This window comes from Lutjanus erythropterus, chromosome 24 (assembly GCF_056507025.1).
Source record: "Lutjanus erythropterus isolate fLutEry1 chromosome 24, fLutEry1.hap2, whole genome shotgun sequence".
NCBI lineage: Eukaryota > Metazoa > Chordata > Actinopteri > Lutjaniformes > Lutjanidae > Lutjanus > Lutjanus erythropterus.
In genome coordinates, this window is record NC_139340.1 from 4,472,393 (window position 1) to 4,496,030 (window position 23,638).

General features: G+C 39.2%; 1 protein-coding gene across 2 annotated transcripts in view; it reads right to left on the reverse strand.

Moving 5' to 3' along the window:
- LOC146304536 (inositol polyphosphate-4-phosphatase type I A-like) overlaps window positions 1–21,582 on the reverse strand; it is a 34,781-nt gene extending 13,199 nt beyond the window's left edge. Inside the window, exons 1-24 of one of the 2 annotated variants that reach the window (XM_084713292.1) lie at window positions 21,350–21,582; window positions 20,242–20,286; window positions 19,887–20,005; window positions 19,223–19,339; window positions 18,926–19,005; window positions 16,411–16,522; window positions 15,428–15,518; window positions 13,795–13,942; window positions 13,348–13,478; window positions 12,320–12,424; window positions 12,115–12,223; window positions 11,503–11,520; window positions 10,216–10,402; window positions 9,910–10,125; window positions 9,204–9,345; window positions 8,253–8,426; window positions 6,786–6,818; window positions 4,871–5,043; window positions 2,850–2,973; window positions 2,674–2,741; window positions 1,650–1,849; window positions 1,442–1,539; window positions 576–688; window positions 128–282 (exon numbers count right to left, since the gene is read on the reverse strand). In XM_084713292.1, the coding sequence (XP_084569418.1) occupies window positions 128–282; window positions 576–688; window positions 1,442–1,539; window positions 1,650–1,849; window positions 2,674–2,741; window positions 2,850–2,973; window positions 4,871–5,043; window positions 6,786–6,818; window positions 8,253–8,426; window positions 9,204–9,345; window positions 9,910–10,125; window positions 10,216–10,402; window positions 11,503–11,520; window positions 12,115–12,223; window positions 12,320–12,424; window positions 13,348–13,478; window positions 13,795–13,942; window positions 15,428–15,518; window positions 16,411–16,522; window positions 18,926–19,005; window positions 19,223–19,339; window positions 19,887–20,005; window positions 20,242–20,286; window positions 21,350–21,455 (2,864 nt within the window). In that variant the 5' untranslated portion in view covers window positions 21,456–21,582. The remainder of the gene's footprint in view (window positions 1–127; window positions 283–575; window positions 689–1,441; window positions 1,540–1,649; window positions 1,850–2,673; window positions 2,742–2,849; window positions 2,974–4,870; window positions 5,044–6,785; window positions 6,819–8,252; window positions 8,427–9,203; window positions 9,346–9,909; window positions 10,126–10,215; window positions 10,403–11,502; window positions 11,521–12,114; window positions 12,224–12,319; window positions 12,425–13,347; window positions 13,479–13,794; window positions 13,943–15,427; window positions 15,519–16,410; window positions 16,523–18,925; window positions 19,006–19,222; window positions 19,340–19,886; window positions 20,006–20,241; window positions 20,287–21,349) is intronic. The other variant, XM_084713293.1, reaches the window with a different exon arrangement.
- Between the last annotated feature and the right edge of the window lie 2,056 nt (window positions 21,583–23,638).

The following is a 23,638-nucleotide window of genomic DNA, read 5'->3' on the forward strand; positions in this document are numbered from 1 at the left end:
AATCAGTGGGTTGTAAGAGACAAGAAGTATCTAATCTTGTAAAACAAAGACATTCATTTTGTTTTTTTGCCCAGGTATGATTTGCAGTTGTGTTTTTTTTTATTCAGGCACTGTGAGGGTGTCCTACCTGCGCATACAGTCGAGGGCCTGCGTGAAAACCTGCGGCGCCATGCCGTGCTCGTGCTGCAGGATCAGGCACTGCTCCAGGGTCACCGACATGGCCGTGCGGTCTTTGGCGCTTTTGCAGCTGGTGAAACGAACTCCGTTCAGCCGGCGACAGATCTGAGACAGAGAGGGAGTGAACGTTTAAGTCAGAATTATATTAAAATAATATAGAGTATTCTGGGTATTTTTGCAACTCATCTACTCAATATCCAACTTTTCCGCAACTTCAACTCTATGGTAAGTCTGAGTCACTGGTGATTCTCAAACTTATCAGCCTGTTAATGTAAGTTTTTCCTCATACAGCGCAACAAATTTCATCACATTTCCCCTACAGGTGTTTTTGCTGCCGTCTTTTAGTTATTTTAAGAACAATAATATTAAGTTCTATCAATAACAAAGCAGAAATCCACCTCGGCCGCCTGCCAGAGGATGTCCACGTTCTTGTTTTTCCTGGCGTGGACGTTCTGCCCCAGAAACCTCAGCAGCTCAGGGAGACACGTCTGAGAGCGAGACCTCGGAAGGCCTGAGGGGGAAACAGACAACAGAGGAAACAAAAAGGAGAACAGAAATTAAAACAGCTTGACAGTATTATCAAAAGTACTAATGCAGGTGTATTTTTTTGCATAATATCTAAACTGGCTGCTCTCTCCTATCAGTGAACAGCATGATGTTTCACACCACAGCGTTTCCCGCACCTTAACTTTATTTGGGTGGCTACGCAAGTATATTTTTGCATTTTTTAATGCACACACTCTGCAGAGAAACATGGAGAAAGAGTCTCATTTTTTCTCTTTATTGTAAAATGTTAAAACAAATCATGTCAAAAAAGATCAGCATTGCAGTGAACAATGAAAAGACAATAAAAATCTAAAAAAGTAAATAAAAGAAAGATGAAATTAAAAATACATAAATAAATTAAATAAATAATTTTAAAAAATGTGATAGAAAGTTCACTTAAAGACATCAAAGCTTTTGCAAACATTAATAGTTAATTGTGTTTCATTCCCTTCATTAAAACAAAGAATTGAAGTCTGGTTTGTAAATTTACATTTCTGAAAGTGAAATTTATAAAAAGAAGCAGAATTACATTAATTAGGAAAAAAGAACAGCATTTATTTCACTGTAGGAGTCTCACGTTTAACGTGTGCATCTGAAGGAAGATTGAAGGAAAGAGAAATGTGAGGTAAGGGGCGACCCAGTCTTTGGGAATGACTTATTCTAAAAGCTAAAGTCTGTAAGAAGACGATAGTTCCTTCTGGAAAACTTGAGTACTTACAGTCTTCAGGCAGGACTTCTTTGAACTGCTCGTAGTATGAATTTAATCTGGAGAGACTCTCCAAGTTAATGATCTCCTGCAGGGACGTGTCTCCAAACCTGAACAACGCACACAAACACGTTTTTCTTCATTTAATTCATCTGTCAGACATGAAACCTTCTGTGTAATTGTATCTCAGACATCTTCTTCTCTCCTCCTACTCACTCACTTCTCAGCCAGCGTCTGCTGCTCGTTGATGCCGACGTTGAAGTGCACCGGCTGGACCCTCAGCAGCATGCCGCTCTGGATCTCCCGCGGCAACGCGTCGAACATGGTTCCCGGCAGCGGGATGCGGACGTTGAAGCCGTCTCGGTTCCCTGTGATGATCGGCAGCATGTCGGGGGCGGAACTGCCGGTGGCCTGGGTCACCTTAAAGAGACGGAAAGTGTATGAACATGCAGAAATTTAGATCTTTTTTTTAGTTTAATCTTTTAATTTTTAATGATTCCTGAGCAAGTGTTTGACAGACAATAAACACTAATCTAAGGCTGAAAAGATGGAGAGAAAGCTTCTTAAATACATATTAAATAAATCTGTTGATTATTGGTTAGAAATTGTGGGGAAAAAGATAAATCTGAAGTGCTTGTTTTACTTAACTACCAGTACAAGACTCAAAGATATTTAGTTTCAAACAGTTGAAGAATAGTTGTAAACTAATAAACTTGTAAACTAACTTTCTAACTGATTAATCTTTGCAGCTCTAATAAAAAGACTGTAATTATTTGGGGAAACTGTTGTTATATAAGCCAAACATCAATCTCTCCAAATCAACCAAACTCCATTGACAAATCAGTAATTTTACCTCAAAGACAACAGGAGTTGCTGGTCTACTGCTGCCTCCAACTGTTTGTTTGTTTGTGTTACTGTGTGACTTCAGTGTTTTAAAAACCAGTTTGGATTCACCAAAGTCACACAATAACACAAACAAACTAACAGATCAAGGCAGCAGAAGACTAGCAACCTCCTGTGTTCTGTGAGGTAAAATGATGATTTTGCCTATGGAGTTTGGTTGGTTTGGAGAGAGTGATGTTTGGCTTATATTAGAGTTATATTTGCCTGATGGCAAGGTAAAGAGGAGAAAATGCTGATAATGATTGATTTGATACGGGATAGCTGTTTTCAGCTTGTGTATGGACACTGAATTCGTCCTTATCTGTATGAATAATTCAAATCATCCCTTTAAATGTTCCTACCTTGAAGGTGACATTGCGAAGATCCATGATGCCAACGCTCATGTCCTCCAGCATGGCCAACTCCTCTCCTGGGAACACACACACGGTTAACAGTGACAATCTGTACCTGTGAGGGCTATTACAGGGAAAGAAACCTGTCTATGAGTGTGTGTGTGTGTGTGTGTGTGTGTGTGTACCATAGGTACTGAGCAGGGACTCAAACTGAGCCAGCAGGCCGATGGTGTAGAGCTGTCGGAGGAATCCGTTGTCACGGAGACAGTTCCTCAGTTTGATAATGAAGCCGCAGATGAGCGCGGTGAGCTGCAACACACACACACACACACACATACACACACACACACACACACACACACACACAAACAGCAGCATTAACATCAGTTCTGTGTTAATCCTCCTCCTGTAGCTGTTTATAGTCTGACTGTCTGAGTTTCTCAGCATCAATTACAGCTGACTCATCCATCGATAAATGGGACTAAATAATAAAGTCAATCATGTATAAAATATCACAATTAAATGATGGTTTTCGTACCTCACTCTAACAAAAAGGCTCTGGATTACAGATATTCTGACAAAATATGCTTTACTTGTAAATGAGGTAGTGTACAAAGCATTAATAAGTAAAATAAAGTAAGTAAAAATAAATAAAGGTAAAAAAATATATAATAACACACTGCCTTGGTTCCTTGAGACGTACATGTATGATGTTTAGTATGATTGGTGGAAACTGCAGGAAGCTATGATGATTGGTTCAAACTGTGGAGAGGCTGCAGTGATTGGACAAAATTGGAAGGTTGTGAAGAATTCAGAGAGATTGGTTGAATTTTTGTTAACTGTTTCGATCAGTGCAACTTCCTGAAGGCGCTGATGATATGATGAAATTAAACAATTTTAATAAAACAACAATCAACATATTAACATCAACACAATCCCAAACCATGCACACTACATCTCTGTTACTACTAGATTAACTAGAAACTAAAGTAATTAATGTGATGTCAAAGTTGAAATATAAAAAAAAGAAGATAAATACAAAGAAAAACAAGGACGAGTACACTTGAGGTAAACAAGCTAAGAAGTCTTTAAGTCATGAAAAAAGTAATCTCCTTGAGACAAATCCACAGATGTCACTGTAGATTTTTCTGTCTAAACTGCATCCATTAGTACGATGACAGCTTGTTCATTAAATATGATGGCACATAGCTTTTTCTATCTGCACAATATTCAATCTATTTATATTTAGAGACAGTGAAGCTCGGCTGCGTCTGAGGTTATATAAGTGAATGCATGTTGTTGCTTCATGCGCATCCATGTGTGAAGGAAATCCTGCGCAGATCAGTGAGTTTTATCACTAAATGAACATGTGGCCGAGGGTATTAATGATTAGAAAAAAACAGTTTGATGCTGCATTACTGAATACAGATCAACAAAGACCATTTGGTCAATCAGCAGGAGTGTGAGATGATCAGACAAATTGTTATCCAAGTTATCTAAGGGCGTTTGTTTAGTGTTTTCCTGTTGGTTCGGTTTCTGCACACACAGACAGAAATCCGAGTGACCCAAAATGCAGCACTCCATGGAGCAACGTGTGCTGCCATCCAGATCAATTTCAGGGGCATCCCTGCATGTGGCTTCATAGTAAAAGAGTCCAGGTCAGTCCAGGACTAAGATACCAAAGTTTAACTTGGTTTGATCAAACCTGTGACCAGACTCAATGCTGTTGAGATCCCATCTACAGTGAACCTGCTGAGTAAATATAACTGCTTCTGTAAGCCAGCCAAAACTAGAAAAATAAGAGGCCGTAAAAAGAACAAGTTGTAAGAAAAGAAAAGATCCAGCATCTCGACTCTAACTCTGGGCACACACACTCTTTTTAAATTTGGCCTGAAGACCTGAAACGTCTCTGTGGTTTGTGCCGGCAGCACAGGAGAGTAGGAGTGAAGAAATCCCTTCTCTTTATGTCTCACTTTCTTCTATTTTTTTGTCCTGCTGCCTTTATTTAACACCGGTGTTTAATAGTCATATAAACACTGTAAAGCCACTGAGCTCTGAGCCTTTGCACCTTCTAGTTTTGTAATATTTACAGCTTTATGAACTGTTTATCCCTCGCTGTGAGTCATTTGAGCTGAAAGCCTGTTTGCATGTATGTAAATGCTGATATAAATGTGCGTGGGTGAGTAAATGTCGTGTTGTTGCTGACCGTTTGGCAGAAGACGACGTCGCGGCGGTACTGCAGTGACAGGTCCATGGCTATCGTCGGGGCGCTGTCCTGCATCAGCAGGAACACCATGGACTTTTTGGCCGTGTCGCTCATCATGGCGACGCACTCTGTGAGCGTGGTGAGGAGAGGGTACAATGCCTCGCTCCACTCGCCTGAAAACACACATACAGACAGGGAACATATAGCTATAGACAAAGAAATGCATCACAGAGGTTAAAATAAAAACACCAACACACGATATAAATAAATTCCTCCTCGGCATCACTCATCCAAATATGATGCAATCAAACATTAGCTCAGTTAAAATGAAATTAAGCAAGAATAATGCCATATTAAAGGGATATTTAAGATTATTTGATTTATATGATTATACTCAGTGTGTTATCTACAACAGATGACAGACCTGTGATAGAGAAGCACAGAGGACCACCAGCACAAAAGTTAAGTAATGTACTGCTGTGGACAGGATCAGCAGCAAAGTGTATTTTACCCAAAATATCAACATCACTATATTTACAATATTTTCACCACTTTATCTTGCCATCAGACAGCCTTTTCTGACAGGAAAACTCTGGTATATAAACAAAATATCGCTCGCTTCAAACCAACCAAACTCCATTGATAAAAACACAAATTTTACCTCCATAACACAGGAGTAGCTGGATTACAGCCGCCTCGATCTGTTAGTTTGTTTGCATTATTGTGTGACTTTGGGTGTTTTAAAAGGTTAGTTTGGATTCACCAAAGTCACTCAATAACACAAACAAGCTAACTGGTCGAGGCAGTGGTAGCCCAGCAAGTCCTGCGTTCTGTGGGGTATAAATGAAGGATTTTGACAATGGAGTCTGGTTGGTTTGGAGAGATTGATATTTGGCTTATATAACAGCAGTTTCCTCTTGGATGGACAGATGTCTGATAGCAAGGTTAACTGGTGAAAATATTCTAAATACAGCGTGCACTTGAACTGATCTTTCTTTCTTTGTTGACCCTTTTCACAGCAGATCATTGTTTAGCTTCCTACACTGTTACTCCTGCTGCTTCTCCAAACTCAGGGTGTGTCGACCACACTGACTATGGATAAGAACCTCATACGACCCCACTTCAAACAATCTGAACTATCCCTCAAGTTCTATAATCCGAAGTGACTGTAGTGAAATTTGATCTTATGAGACAGGAACAGAAAACAGATGGAACAGGGAGACAACAGGGAAGCAAAAGCATCGTCCGCTGGGTGAAGCTCCAGGACAAGTGATGTCATGTTTTCTATTTGTTTTATTTCATTTTTGGACTTTTTCAATGATGGCAACTTCAAAGCATGGATGCATTAAAATCTGTAAATTACATTTCGTCTATGAGTGACTTAGCACTAAGAAAAGAAGTGGTTGCTTTGTAAACCCAACTGTAGAACAAAAATGTGTTGGGTGCTTATGAAAAATGAGGAAAAGTAGGAAGTAACCTGTGCCTTTGAAAATAATGTAAGGGGCATTTGTTAGCAGCTGTTCTCGCTGCAGGTCAAGCAACCTTTTTGAATCTAAAAATCCCTAGATGATCAATAAGCAGTGAGATCTCTGATCGTCCAGTATCATAAGACTACTACTACAATTAAGCTTAACGTTGGTGTTAATTTCCACTTTGATAAAGAAAAACAGCATCAAAATAACAGAGCATATACCTGCTGTATGCACTTCAAACATAAAACCTGGAGCTGATATTATTTTTCAAAATATCAAATTCAAACATATGCATAGGGACAAACTCAACTGGTAAGATGAAGGAAACTGATTTGTAATTATTCAACGAAATCTTATACTCGAATTAAATATTTGGTGTTGTAGCAGAGTCCTGGAGAGTTTGGGACAGAGGCAGAGAAGCATGGGTGGGCAGCAGCTCTTACCTGGGTACGCCTCCTCAGCACTGGGGCTTCCATCTGGAAGAGGGGATGGAGGTGCAACATGCATGATTAGCAGGCGCTGCGAGCCACACAGGGCAGCAGAGACACACACAGAAAACACTACGAACCAGGGTCACAGATCTGTCCCCAAATCATCAACATCAACTGGATTTATTAGGAGGTTAAAGGGTTTTTTGCATGTTTGTTTTTTTGCCTTAGGCTGCAATGTAATGTTTATTGAAAAAAGTGACAACATAATGAAAGGATCCTTACTGAGATAGACTTTTTCGTTTAAGATCCTATTTGTTTAACCAGAAAGAGCTGATTCATCGCTCTCACCAAACTAACCAGTAATTTTGTATTTGCAAAACACACCGCATTCAAACTCGACAGAAACAAAATAAAACTCATCACAAACATCTTGGCTCGTTTCCGCTGCTCAAACAATCACCAGCTCTGGTTGTTTTTGCAGTTCCTTCCCACTGCTTCCTTGATATTCAGCTTCCCTCTGGCTCCTCTCCTGACATTTTCACGTCTAGCTTGGCAAATTAAGCAGCTGGTGATTTTTGGAACAGTGGAAAGATGAGACAAGACGTTTTTGGTTAATTTCATTTTGCTTCTCTCAGGTTTGGATGAAGATGACTGTTACTGCAAAGGGAATCTGGTTAGTTCGGCAAGAGCAAGAGAACAGCTGGTTCTAGTCAAAAAACAATAATTTTACAGTTAGAAAAAAGGGTGTTTCTCCATAGGAATGCTTTCTGTAATGTTGTCAGACACTTGGAATGACAATCTGAGCCTATCAGCAGCAAAAAGTAGGTGAAAGCTGCTGTTTCAATACTTGATAGTGGTGAAGCAATTTGGTCAGTGTCATAAAAATATCAAAGTTTGGGAATCATTTTAAATACTGTTCCCATTAGTCACTTATCAGACAGAAACAAGGGAAAACAGGGTTGAAAATAGGTTGAAAAATTCCAAAGTTAGCCTTTAAGTGAGAGTCTTAGTGAGAGATTCCAGACAGGCATGTGACCCTGGTCCAGAACAACATGTAAATCAGCACAAAATCTCAGATACGACCGCTGGTTGAAGGACCGGCTGTTTTCAGCCGTGAAGCAGCAACAGCAGCACTTACAAAGCTGGAGAGTAAAAAAACGGCGTTTGTAGCGGCAATAATGCTGCAACGTTGTGGACAGACCAAGAAGACAACGACAAAGATCGACAAAACAAGGCTTCACATTTGACAGGTTTTCTCACAGTAGGTTAAGATGAATAACTTTAAAAAGCCTGCTTTCTTTTAATTAACAAAAAAAAGAAACATTAATGATAACATAAGACGCCGACCTCCATCTGTCCCATTGAAGCTGTAAGTCGAATATCCTGAACTTAATAAAATGATGCGATTAAAAGAAACCTGAAAACAGGATCGCTTACAGAAGAAGCGGCAACAAAAATAAGAAATTAATTAAAACGTACAGGATTCTTGTTCAGGGCTGGGAGGACGTGCAGAGGAGAGGGCCGGTGGAGAGGAAGAGGATGGTGGTGGTGATGATGACCGTGGAGGTGATGATGATGATGATGATGGTAATGATGGAGAATCCTGCGATACGCTGTCTGGGTTGATCCAGAAAGCTCGTCTTTTTCCATTACCTTTTCACAGCCATAAACAGCAGCGTTAATTTAGACTTCTAAAAGTAATCAATGTCAATTTGTGGTAAAAATCAAGTTCATCTAATTATATTTGATTTATTATATTTTTAATTCTTTTATGAGCTGCATGTCTGTGAAAACTGATTTTAAAAGCTGCAGAGTAACTTTTTGTCTCCTTTTTAGTGAGCAACTTTATTTACTTTTTTTGATGTTAACAGGAAAAAAGAAGAAAAACAAATTCAAACACAGGAGCAAAATGAAAGATTCATGTTTGTTTGTATGTATTTTGTGAAATGAGACCATAAACTGAAAGTTATAGCACCATCAGGTCTTCATGGGTCCACCTTAGTTGACGAATGATTCTTGTCAGATTTCATTAAGGACATTTTTTCACTGATGAAAACAAGACAATAACCAAGTAAAATCTAGTTTATGATGACAAAAACTATGACAATATCTGCCGACATTTTGATCGACAAATAAAAAACGAGATGAAAATGCTAGGGAGGGATGATATGGGACGAGATCCAATCAGAACTTATATCTTTGTGTGGTAAGGAAGTGTCAACGTTTAGGAGAATAAGAACAGATATGTGATTAAAGTTGTTTTCATGCCATTTGGAGCGACAATCACTGGTAAAAACCAAAAAAGAAAACAGAATATTGTTCCAGACTAAGCAGGAAATATTTCTCACATTTATACGTCAAAAAGTAAAAAAAAAAAAAACGCAAAAAACAGAGACGAAAAAGTACATTTTGTGAGTGTGTGTGTATTACCTTTCTTGGTGGCGCCCCCCTGCAGGTCAAGCTGGGTAATGTCCTGACTGCTGTCGCTGGGTCTCCTCTCCTTCTGCAGCAGCTTGTCAACACGCTGGATGATGCACTCCAGAGACTTGTCCACATTCAGCCAAACCTTCTCCTGGAAGCACACCGACACGAGGCAACATGCTGAAAATTTCAGAGCTGTGTAAGAAAGGCTAAAGGGCTAATGGAGAAATTATAGCAGGGAACAGAACTCAGCCAGAGGGGGAGTGAAGATGCACAGATGAATCACATCAGTATGCAAATGAGGAGGGAACACACCACAATTTTGCTTAACAAAGATTTATGTAACGCGAGCGGATGTAGACCTTGTTATATAATACAAACTCTTGTCTGATGCCGCCTGCAGATACAAAAGGAAACACTGGAAACAGGAAAATAAAATCTTCATATTGCTTTTAACTCGTGCATGAATGTTTGATGAATATAAACCCTGGCAAATTAAGCAACATTAAATGACTGGATGACTAAATGTGGTTGTGAAATTCATGATGTAGTGCATTTTCTGGGAATTCAAAAACTGAAAAAGCTTTAATAAATAAAATAATTAAAGGTGCAATTTGGGGGGCCGATATTGATGTATGGCGTTCATTTGGTATCAGACTGCCAACGCAGAACTGGTTTCCAATTTAAACTTAACAGGCCTAACTAACTAACTTACCCACTCCTCTTCTTGCCAGTCTACATGCAGCGAGGATCGGCTGTTGCGACCACTCCACTTGGCCAAAAGCGTGTCCTGGTCGTTACGGAGGACTACTTGTTCTGAGTCGGCGGAGGGAGACGCTTTGGAGGCGATGTACTCGGGCCGTGCTGCGTTCAGGGCCTGGATGGCTGAAGCCAGCAGCTTACAGTCACATACTGTCACCAACTGACGAGTCTAAGAGGTAGAAGTGAAGGGTCATCTTTATATATTAGATAAGGAATGTCAGACCAATACAACATCATACATGCTGTTAAAGTAAAATACCTTATCAGCCAGGATAGCGAGCGTCCTCTCCAGCCCGCTGGCAGATCGATCCTTGGCAGCTCGGGAAAGCCTCTCTGCGTAGTAGCTGACCTGAGTCTTCAGCGTGTTGATGTGGCCGATGATCTCTTTGGCTCGGACAATGTCCTGGGGTATGTAGACGATGGACTGCGAGCTGGACAGGGCGCTGCTACAGAAAGCATCAACACGTGGTTTTAGCTGCACGTCTGTATTCAACTGTATGCTGATGACACCCTCTTATACCCTCAAAATGTAAACAGTGGACTCCTGGAGTCTTGGAGCCTCCATCTAAAATCTAATCCATTAATTGGAAAGAATTTGTACTTGCCTTTTTTTAGTCCATTTTGTCAGTAACATAGCATGCACATGCCTGTATTTAAAGGGAAAATTCACCACTTTTCATGTGGATGTCCAGTCAGTGTTGGTGGTAAATCGGCACCGTTATATTGACCAAGAAAGTTGAGTTCTCCTGCAGCAATATCTGTTGTTCTTCCTACAAACGTGTGACTAATCAACTATACGATTAAATGTTGCCACCTGCACTAGTCAGCACCAGAAATACTAGTCGGTTAAGCAGGTGTGCAATGCATCCTGGTACATGTAGACACTGAGAACTAAGCTGTCTTGGTCAATATAGCACACACTGAGGAATTTATTGCTTCACTTGACTACATGTTTACCATCAATACTGATTGGATATCCATCTGAAAAGTGTTGAATTTTCCCTTTAACAATAGTCCTAATCTGTGGCTTAAGAAAATGCTACAGTTAAACACAAAGACAACATGAAACTGACTTCAGTAAACGGGGCTGGGAGTGATACCGTTCATTTTTGTAAATTCACAAAGATAGAAATTCTCACAACACTTTAATATCAGCTTCACGTTTCCCAAGTTTTTACAGTGATGACTGAATTTACAAAATGAGCGGTATTTCAACAAACTTAGTGTACTGTGTTACATAAATATCTGGGTATCACACGTGTACTTTGTTGAGGACAATATATGTTTTAGTTACATTCAAACACAACACTGTTAATATCAAATGCATCATGTGTCATTATTTGCTCTGTGATGTCTATGAGAGTCGCATTCATTCAATCTAAACCTGCTAGCCAGTTCATCCACAATGCTTAAAAACATTAGACATTATATATAGATATATATGCACAGAAACAGTGAAAGTATGTTTTTTTGTTGGAACAAGGCAGTGAGAGGCAAACGGTGTGTACAAACAAATGAACACAATCAAAGCAGTGCAACAACTCACCATCCCTCCTCATATACGCTGATCAAGAAAGTAACAAAAACAAAATTAAGAGGAAGCCAGAGAACTGAACTGCAGGATTAATGCAATCGTCAAAGAAACAATGCATCCATTTTTTAATGTGAAAATGACTTCAGGGCAGCCAAATCAAAATCGAGATATCTTTCACACAAAATAACTTCATATGGATCAGATCTGTTTTATATGGAAGCTCAATTCTGCCAGAGAAAAAAAAAAAATCCCCATGGTAAATCAGAATTATGAGATTAAAAAATGTCAATAGATTAAAATAAACAACAAAATTATGAGATAAAAAGTCCAAATTATAAATTCAAAAGTCTGAATTATGAGATAAAATGTTGAAACTGACATAAAAAGTAAATCATATCATAAAATTTTGACTTTTTTATCTGGAGATATGGAGATATTTTTTTCTTTCGCTGATGGAAATGGGCTTCCATACTTCTAATTATTTGAAATAATATAAGTAAATAATGAATAAAGCAAAAAAGACAGATATCACTGAAATTGAGGGGAAAACATGCAAATGCAACTTTTGTTTGTCTTTTATTTTCCCACTAGATGGTCATTTTTTGTCAGTTTTTTGTAACTTACTGTTTCTTCGCCTCCTCAAACTTCTGGATGAGTTTCCTCAAGCCGCTGTTTTTAAATCCTTGGCAGTGAGCCGCTGGAGCTCCGATAGTTACCACATCATACGTGTGTTCTGGAGAGAACCAGAACTTATGTTAATAGAAAGGACCAGAGCCATGAGCTGAAATGTGAGAGTGTTTGGGTGTGATCGCGTGTTCTTGTATCTCACCGAAGCCAAGCTCATCCTGCACCCTCATCCTCTGAACGTGTAGGTTGGTTGGCATGAACTCAAGCTTCCTCTCTGCCTTCAGGTTGCTGGCTTTGAACGATGGACCTGGCGTGGAGTGGGCAGAAAGTGAGAGAAGAACGAGGGGAATGTAATAATTTGTGACAAACAGAACATGAAACTTTGTTGTAGCTTGTTTTAAAACTTTTTGTATGTGATGGATATTGAGAAACTGTTTAGGCCGATGTAAAAATATCCAAACCAGTTTGATACAAAGGCAAATACAACATAAATACAAGACAAATTTTGCAACTAGGTGTTGAACTTGACTTAAGCCCCTCCTGAGTGGAGTGTAAGAGTATAATAAACAGGATGGCTGAGTGACACATCATGTTCTCACAACAATCATTCAACTTAACTATTCTTCTTCTTAAGTTTAATATCAAAATAATAAATTAAATTAAAAAAGACTTTGCAACCTGAGAAAATAAAAATCTTAATTTATACATAAAGTCAGTTTTATCTTATGTAATTCCATTGCACAGTGCATATAGCTGACAAAAACATGCCTAGTGATAAATACAGCCTGTGATTGGTCGACAAGTCAGGAACACAGCTTCTAATTGTCTGACAAGTCAGAAATACGGCCTCTGATTGGTCAGCAAAGTCAGGAACACAGCTTGTGATTGGACACCAGACTAGGATAACGACAACAATAACTGTTTTCAACATGGAAAAATGCATAAATCACAGAAGACATTCTCCAAAAGTCTCCAAAAAGCCACTGCAGCTAAAAACTGGATTACAAATCTTCTGAAAGATTAAAAACAGCACAATGGTATCTGGAAAAAGTACATCTCCAGCATGCATTTTTTCAGAGATATGTACTGATATAAGAAATCATTTAATTTGCCAGAATGTCTCATGATGACAAATGCCAGTTGCGTCGGTTTGCATAAAATCAAACTGGTTTAACTTCATAAACTGGACCAGAAAATACAGAAACCAACCAAACCTCTGTGGACACTCACCCCTGTATTCATTGAGGTCTGACAATGTTTCCTGGTATGCGAGTATTATGGTCTGGTACTGAGAGACAATCTGTCGCCGCAGGTTCTCCCAGCAGGGTGATAACTCTCCCAGCTCCTCCAGCTCACACACCCTGGAGACAGACAAACGGTGGTAAAGGACAAAACGATTTGGGCTGTTTGCCAACAAAACATTTGAAGGAATCATGTAGGGTTTTAGGGAAATTGTGATTTATTATTATTATTATTATTATTATTATTATTATTGTATGGTACATACAATACTCTGATCACTTTCAAAAGGCAAATTAATGCTAATTTGCTGCACATAAACTCTGGTATAAATCACTTTCAAGAAATAACATTTAAAAAGTCATAACACCTGGCAACTACATCGGCACATCCATGCAGATTTTACTGCAACGAGAGCCTGCAGCTCTGTGTTTGTACCTGGCTGCGTCCTCCTCCAGCAGCAGCTTGACAAACTGTCGGGGAATGTTTAACGACAGGACGCTCTCTGCCATTTGCTCCAGCACCCGTAGGTGGTTCCCGTCAGTCGTGGGAAAGCGGTACATCCTGGACATCGTGCCCCCGAACACTGAAGCCACAGAAAAGTCAGTTAGCCTGGATTAGATTGTTCAAATCAGACTGATCCGACCTTTTAGGTTTGGTTTAGCAGTAACTATGCTGAATTACTGATCTATTTTCATGAGAATCACATGCATGGATTGAACTGCAGTTGTCACCTCTATAATGCAAATGTTAGTGATGTTTTTGTTCCCTCTCAAACATTTCATATTTGTGTTATTTTTGGATCAGCGATCTGTCCCTGAGGTAAACAGATTCCTCCCACTTACTGAGTGACAATCAATATATTTCTGCCTCATAATAAGATTCAGGCTCTGATGTATCGGTAAACATGGAGCCGGGCAGGCGAGAGAGGTGGAGGACGGGAGGACGGGGAAAAAAACAGGAGGAGGGTTAAAGAGCAAAAGGGTCGGTCAAACATTTCTCCATCGATCTGAAGCATGCAAGAGTTTTACTGAAAACCAAAGAGCAGAGCAGTTTATTGTTTTGGCGAGATGACTCAACCTGCGCTCACAGTTTAATTTGGTGCTTTTGTCTGTTTGTGTCTTTTGTGTCTGATTCAATTACGATCAACTCCTTCTGTGGTCAGCTATTTCAACATTTTATCAAGGTTTATGAGGATATCTGTAATATTATACCCATATCTATTTCTAATTCTGTCACTGTTGGACAGGTTATGATGCTGGTTTATTTCCTGGATCATAAAAATATACAGCTTCATTAAAGGATCAATATTTAGGTAATCTTTTTTAAATTCTGTTGAGTTCTGGCCAATTTGAGGATTTTTTTTATGTTGCTGAAGTGATCTTTTCATAAACAATGAAATAACCCTTTCTATTTATGAGAGTTATCTGCATTTGTCTAAGATTTTCAAGGTGCAATATTGTACAGATTCTGTTTACATGACTTTGGCATTCTTTTAGAAAATGATGCGTAGGATTCACTGAGGTTGAGTCTTCAAAAAAATATTCTGATTTATAACACAGTGCACACAAACATCCTATGCAATAAACTTTGCAAGCACTGGGCGCTGATGGTCCAAAATTTGGACCTGAACTGTGATGATGTTTCTTACTGGATGCAAGTTGTTTAAACTTTTTATCAGGTACAAAATAACCAGCAAGAGTAGCAGCTACATGTGAAAAACAAGACATAACGAGACCAAACACGTAATTTATTAATCAAGAAAATAACTCCAGACATCTGCAGGCTCTGTGACAGTGTCATACTTTTTATCACTTTCAGTAGAAATCATACTTGATGTGTCTTTTTTGCAGATAAACTGAAGTTCAAGAGGTCAGAAACACCCACAGGTGTGTGAAAGAAGCATAAAAACTGTGGATGCAAATCTTTACCGAAACCTAACCAACTCTGTCATCTGACTTTCAACCACATGTGCTGTTTGTCACTTTTCGGGTACTTTGCAAACAAGAACAAAACAGAAGGAGCCATTAAATCAGATGCGTGAAGGTGGGATGTATGTGAGCTGTCATACCTGAGCGCAGCAGGGTGTCTTTGCATAGCGAGGCGTACTTGATTCTGACTCCCATCGACTCTGTGAGGCTCTCGTCGACCGGCAGCATCGTCTACAGGACACACACACACACACACACACACACACACACACACAGAGCGAGTTAACAACCACCTCCACCTGCCTGTCCTCTCTGTGAGGCAAACACTCACCTACACCGCTCTCTAACCTCACTGACAGAGCTCCCACACAAAGACAAACCCACAGAGATGAAGCAGTTCACTGCCCTGTCAGGCTGTGTGACATGTTTCTCAGGACATAAAGCAGGTAAAGTGAGTTTTGTTGAATTATACAGACAAACAGGAAATCTCAGAAACATTTTTTTTTTTTATGGTTTGGCGTCAACTCTCAGAAATCTGTTTGACTCAGTAATAATCTGAAAATAATAATAAAAAAAGAAATACATTAATCATTAATTAATCTAGGACTGTTTATCTATAAACCCCAATTTCAAAAATGTTTGGATGCTGCGTAAAACATAAATAAAAACAGAATGCAATGATTCACAAAAACTTTTCCACATGTATTAAATTGAATACAGCACAAAGACAAGATATTTAATGTTCAAACAGATAAACTTTATTGTTTTTTGTGATGAACAGTGATGAACACACACATACAGGTTTCCTTGCACAGAAAATGTAGTCTACTTTACTGGAAACTACATCACTGTAGAACTCAAATGTTTAATTTTATATTTTAGAAAACAGAATAGGGGCAGTGGACTGGAAACACAAATGTTTTTCCATACTCTTCTCCAGCCCAGACCTGGAGATTACTATATCAAATTACTTTCCCATAATGCATAGGAACACCTTCAATTATAAAATAAATACTTTTCATGTGACACTATAATTGCAGTACAGTATTAATAATATAGAAAATCTCTATCGACAAGATTTTCTGCACACAGGATATTAAGTTTCCCTCCCAGCGTCTCTTACCCGCCCGTTGATGCTGTCTGGCAGGCGGCCGACCGACATCCTCTGATCTGCTCTCTCCTCCATCTGCCAGGCAGCTATGGTGACGTTCCCCACCCGCTGGTTCTCTGCTGATCTGTCCATTCAAACACATTGACATGATTTGTTCTCACACGAATGCATCGGGGCCACAGCTAACAATCATTTCTATTACTGTAAATTATGGTTTGGATTCAGTGTTTCATCAATGACATGCTACAAAACTACGACAAAAACAAAGATATTTAATTTACAGTGATACAAAACGGAACAAAAGACCAAAACCTGCTGGGCTGGAAGTTTTTGATTGATAAATGACTGACTTATTAATCAACTAACAACCTTAATTCCCATGAAACATTATCAGATGTCAATTTTAGACACCAAGCACAGAAAGAGAATGGCTGTTTTGTAACTGTTGGATATACTGAATACTGAAAATTTGCCTCACTAGAATAAAAACTTTTATTTTACATGTAATTATTCTTGCAAATCACAGTGTTTCTTTTCACAGGAAACATATTTGAAGAAAGGGAAGGAAGGCAGAACATTTCCTGTATTATACATAAACAGATTTCCTGTATTTCTTTATATGTATGTATGTTCATGGGATGTTCTGCAGCACCTGTGAGTGACAGTTTAATGGACTCAGGTTTAATTTCGTGGATCACGAATGTAAACCAGCTTATCTTATAGGTGGTTGTTAAAGTGTCAAGAAGGAAAAAAACTGTTTATAACTGCAGTGTTTCCCCTGGGATGGAGTCGAAGCAGCGGATGTGAAGTGTGTGCAGGTTTCTGTGTGTTTGGCACCAGAGGAGCTCTTGAGGCGACACACGAGGCCAACTTTTAGGCACAGAACTGGAGCTGACATACAACGTGTAGCAAGATTTAGGAAAAAACACTTCTATTGAACAAAATAAAAGCAGTAATTATTGACATTTATTGAATAAAAAATGTATTATAACAACTTAAACCACTGTCTGGGTGAATACTCTTTTCTGATTGGCCAGCAGGTGTGCGTTAAACCTGTTTAACACCCAATTTGTAACCATAGCAACACACTACATCTTAATTGGCGGTGATGTCAACGAGCGAGCGAGCGAGCGAACAGCTGATTGTTTCAGTTTTCCTAAATGAGGACATCCTAACCCGCTCCATGCATCAGCCAACTCTATTCCAGTTAAGTTTCTCGTACCTCCAGCCTCTTTCATTTGGTTAAAAATGATGTGATGTCCCTCAAGTTTGTGTTTCCCCTCATCAGGTGAGGTGAGCGAGGATGAGAGAGTAATTAATGAGGTTGAGAAGAAGCAGCACCTTTTATATGCTCCACAGCAGCCTTTTTACAGGAATATCCTCAATAAGGATGAGGTTTGGAAGGAAGAAAAGGAACTTTTGGGTGTTACAAGTAAGTAAACTGTCCTCCAACTTTAAAAAAAAACAAGTCTGATTTAAGAAAATGGCGTTAGTTATGAATAAATAATTGAATCGTCTCAACATGGCTTGTATGTGAGGACAGCTGTTCACTCCATCTCCTCTAGTTAGGAAGCCGTGTTACTTGTTATCAACCGCAGCAAGCAGCTGAGTTTGATTGTAAAAGGGACTATAATTATTTGTTGTCATGACAACAGTAAGCTCTTGATTCATACCTTTTGATTTTAAGTGCAAAACTTTCACCAAAAAATCTGCAATGCTTCTATTTCAAACTGTTGGTAAATGACCATGGTATCAGTCACTTCCTGAAGGTTCTTCACCTCCACGTCGTGGATTAAAGTTATGATTTCTGGAAAGAGACGTTGCTGTGGAGTTTTTCAAACTTGGTGCTTTGGGCAGTATAGGATGAGTGCAGAGGTCAGCAACCTTTGCTATCCAAAGAGACATTTTTGGCTGAAAAAGGGTGGAAAAAAATCTGGAGTCGCAACTACTGAATTTGCTGTTTTCTGAAACTTTTCTTTTTTTAAGATTTAGCATCCACAGTTAGCCTACGTCAGCTCAAGAACAGCCAACAACAAAAATTTAGAGGAAAACATGCTCAGCAGTAGATGTAGATCAACACGATATCTGAAATGAAACCAAATAAATAATACTCACTGACTCGCTCTCACTTCTCTCTGACTGCGCCCACAGAGTCCTGCCTCCTCTGTCGTATCTCACTCATCTCATTTGCTCTAGTTGAATATCTGCTGTCATGTTATAGTCTTGTTATATTAATATTTTCATTAAAATCTAACTTACGCCCCTGGTATCAAAAATGTTATTGAATAATCAATCGAAATTTGAAACTCCAGTGTTTCAAACTTCTACCCAATTTTACAGTTGGAAAATGTAATAATCACTTGAGGGCTACAACAAAAAGTGAAAATTAAAATGTATTTTTTTGTCAAAGCCACAGGGAACAATCAAAGATCCACCTCTGATCCACCAGCAGAGGTAGTAACAGAGTCGAATCAACGTCTGTGTAAAAGAATAAGAGTAGAGGAGTGTGTGTTTGTGTGTGTGTTACCTCAGTTCCAGCTGTAATCGGTGGCTCCTCTCCTGTAACAACTCCTTCACAGGAAAAAGTGCAGAGCCCAACATGTACATCTAAAGAGACACAAAGAAAAGATTAATTTTCTGTGCTGTTTCTTTATCTCTTCTTCGCTGGTCTGACCTGCAGTGAACAAAAGTTCAGAGTTTGTCAGAACAAAAGTGACGCTTTGTGGTCTAAAAGCAGAACATGGAAGAACACATCCTTTCCTTTATACTGAATCTAAAAGATCAAAGATCTGCCTCAGATGTCGGTGCTCTGCGTTGATCGTACCGTGCCCTGTGAGCGGTCCTTGACATCATAGACGGCCAGTTTCACCTGCGTCTGCTGGTTGATGTTGGACTCCTGGAAGAAGGCGATGCTGCTGAGGAAGATGGGGTTACTGGTGCCCTGTGGACGGAGGCAGCCAATCAGTATTCATTCAATAACAAAACTAGTTTTATTAGAACTTAAGCTACAGTTCTGCCAAGTAAAACCTGAGGTGAACTTCTATATTAATGCATAACAATGAACAGCAAACGTCACACAGTAAAATACAAAACATTATCCTTTGTTTTGTTCTCTTATTTTCTGTCAAATATGTGTCAAAAATATGTTTTTTTGAAAATTAACACATCACAGTCCATCTCTTTGCTCTCCTGACAAAATGTTAAAACATTTTTGATGACTCATTCTGCACTTGTGGGCGCTTAAAAGAAATGTTCCCAATTAATTGTGATTTGAAGCGACCTGCACTTGACTTGGTTAGGTTCTGGTTCATATTTCAGGTGGTCAGAGGTGTGTGTCTGTGTGTCATTCCTCCATCATCCTCCAGATGAGGGAGGTGTAGGTGGAGACAAACAGACATATTATGGGGGTAAAAGACTTTCAAACTCAAAATTTTTGTGTGACTGTAAGACAGAAGATGGAAACGGGAGTGTGGTATAAAGAGTCGGACCTCGATGACTTCGGTCTGGGCGTGTTTGGTCCAGAAGGCCTGCGGTGGTGTCGTGCAGCTCACTGCTACAAAGCTGTTGGGTTTCCGATCCAAAGCAGGAGTCAGCAGGTCTGTGCAGGCTGCAGGACAAACACACAAGTAACAATAAATGAGCCAAAGACGCATCTGAAACCATCTAATCCTCTAATATCTGAATTCACAGTTAATATTTCACTTCATCTCATTTTTTTTTAAATACAGCTTGTGAATTATTTCAACAAACTGAACATTATTCTTTTAAAAGATGAAGTGATTCATTAATGAATAAATCAATGAATGGATTATTGATGATGGACTGTTGTTGAAAGTTACTCACCCACACTAAACTCAAGCACAGGCTCATCTGGGTCCTGACTATTTCCTGAAAATAAGAAAAAAGTCCCAAAAACATTAGAAATAATAATAAATTTTATACTGCAGGTCACAGGTCATTTTTGTACTTTTTACTCCACAGCATTATTTGATAACTTAAGTTATTTAAGAGTTAGATTATGAATACAGAATATAAATCAACAAGGAATGTAACAATATAATTAATACAATAAAAAAAGATTGATACTGTACCAGACTGTGATGAGATGTACTTATTATCTTTATTATTATTAGATTTTATAAAGGCCTGCTTGTTTTTATCTTGCAGTTTGCAACTTTTTTGCACATATTTTACACGTTTCTTAAAGAAGGAAAGCAGACGATTTTAAAAGAAAAAACAAGTTTCATATAAACAAAAAATGCTGTAGAAGTCAGATTTAATAATTAATTTCAATTAATAAATTAAAAAAAAAAATTCAAGTCATCATTTTAAGTAGCTCACCAGGAGAAGCAGAGAGAAGCACCAGTACAGAAGCTAAGAAATGAACTTCTGTGGACAACAATATTAGTCTAAGTGTCTGCTACATTTTTGATTTTTCACTGCTTAACTTTGTTGTCGGACGGTCTTTTCTTTGATTCCCTCTGAGGTTTCATCTCTGCAGGCATTTGAGCGAACTGCGATCTCAACTTGTCAGCGTGACACGTTGACAGATGACGAGACGCCCTCGGGCCTCATTATGAGCTGCTTCAGGGCGACTGTGGCTCAAGAGGCTCCCACACAAGTTTAACACACTGCCAGCAGTGTGTGTGTGTGTCAGCGTGTGCGTTTAGTTTTAGTGGCTAACATTAATGGCAGGCTGTGTTTATACTGGGCATCTCTTGCATGTGTTGAATATTGATTACTGAAAAAATCATCTTGGATTCATTACTTATTACTTTTTTTTTTTCAACCAAAACGTCTGAGAGAAAAAGTCAAAATTATGATGCAGGTATGACTTTTAATCTTTTAATTTTCTTTCTTACTAGCAGAAATAAGCTTCCATAGTCCTCAGATACATAAATCCTTTTGTCGGGCTGTGTTTTGATTTTTCGGTCGATGAGCTCCCTCTCACCTGCGAGAGCCAGGCCGATCATCTCGTTGGACAGCTCGAATGTGTTGGCGCGGTACACCGACCACGGCCTCTGTATCCGGGAGCCGCGCTCTCTGCCCCCCGCCATGCCTGTCCGGGAAGAGTGGGCGACGGCAGGAGGCCTGAACACACACCCTCACACACACAGTCACGCACTCCCATGTGATGTGCCCCTCCTTCTGCGTAGATCAACGACTGCTCCAGTAAAGACGTTCAGCTCTCTGAATGGAAACAGAAGAAGAGACGGGGAGGTCAGACTGGGTTTTTAACCATTTTTAGTGTTGATTTGTGGGTTCTTGACTTTTTTTTAGCACTTATATCTAGGTTCTTAACTTTTTTTAGCGTTAATATCTGAGTTCTTTCCAAGTTTTAGCATTGTTATTGGGGTTCTTTACAATTTTTAGTGTTGATACCTGGGTTCTTAACAACTTTTAGAGTTCAGGAGAAAACATATGCTGGCAGTAGAAATTTCAAAAAACATTAAAGTCCCTCTCTACAAAATGTGAAAACAAGGCGGTTCAACACGATCCCTGCATTGCAGAGGACCCATGTCCTCTGTAGATATAAAGGGCTCAACAAATATACAAGACTTCTTATTTCCAAGTGATTATACATGAATGAAAATGTACTTATAAATATTATAACACACTGTACCTTTCAGCAACATGCTCTATCTGAGATCTAATAGTCTCCCTATTTATAATGAGGCTTGGTTAAATAAAAAAGAAAAACATCAGTGAAGTTAACGCGTGCCTTGTGATCGCCTGAGACAGTATCAGATGTTTCAAACAAGAGGAGAACAGAAAAAAGGAACAAGGTACAGAAAGTGTGACTGAGTACAAAACTGGCTAGAAACCAAAACAACAGAAAGCTGACGAGAGAGAAGGTATAAACTGAAAGTGACAAGGTCAAGTAATCCAATCTTTATTAAGATCTGACACCTACACAGTCAGCAGCATATGTTCTGTTTCTGAATGAATATTATAATCCTCTGCTCATATTCCACTTCAACTACAACTACAGCTGAAATCTATTGTTTCTGTCGCTAGAATAGATTCTGTTAATATGGTTCCATCTTCATCACCTCAAATCAAAGACTCGACTAAAAACACGCCATCAGATTTGCTTGAAAGCTGCAAGGTAGGGCCCGCTGTGACAGAGCGGTATGATCGTGAGGAAAAAAGGTTAAAAACCACTTGTACAACCTCAGAAACATGTTCCTAATGTTCATTCACGCTGCAGCTGTGTGGCTGAATGAATAAACATCCAGCGAATCGCTTTCCATTCAGCACGTGAGCAAATATCAGACTTTATCAAACAGACAATGGAGCTTCAACTGATTAATAAAATCCATCAGCAATTCAGTCTGTAAGAGGAGAGAAACAGCTGTTCTCTGAGTTACATTAAACAAGATGGAGGAGCAGAAGGGCAACATACTGTATATCTGTGGTTCTATATATATATTTATATAAATATTTACAGCGTGAACACACAGAGGCACGTGTCTGTTAGCGTGTGACTGAGCATCAGCTGTCAGCCTGCTGCATCTCTGAGTGTTCTCAACATCAGCACCGTCTCTGGTCTGTGTATGCACAGGTTCTACTGCCAACTTAAAATAAAGATGCTAACTACAAGAACACTTTCAGTTCTTGGAGCCAAGGGAAGGAAGGTTCCACTTGGAACCCAACATGAAGTGTTGCGCCAAGAACCATCTGTGAAATGGCTCAGAGTCAAGGGTTTTGTCTAGGAGACACAGATGTGGGGGTTTTACTGATAACTTTTTTATATTCCTAGAGTTTTATCCAGAACCCACCCAGATGGTTCTATGGAGAACTTTTTTAAATGCCAAGGGGGTTATTTAGAACCCACAAAGAGGGTTCAACTGAGATTTTTTTTTTTAATTCCAAAGGTTTTATCTAGAATCCACCCAGGGGTTCTACCCAGAACCTGTTTACATTCCAAGGTTTTTATCTAGAACATAATCAAGGAGTTCTACGGAGAACAGTTTTATATTCCAAGGGGTTCTACCCGGAACCTTTTTAAATGCCAAGCGGTTGATTTAAAACCCAGAAAGGGGGTCCTACTGAAAACTTTTTTACATTACAAGTTTTATCTAGAATCCACCTCAGGGGTTCTACCAACAACCTTTTTGTATTCCAAGGTTTTTATCTAAAACCCACAAACAGGGTTCTACCTGGAGCATTTTTATATTCCAAGGGTTTTATCTAGATCACAATCAGGTGGTTCTGTCAAGAACTTTTTGATATTCCA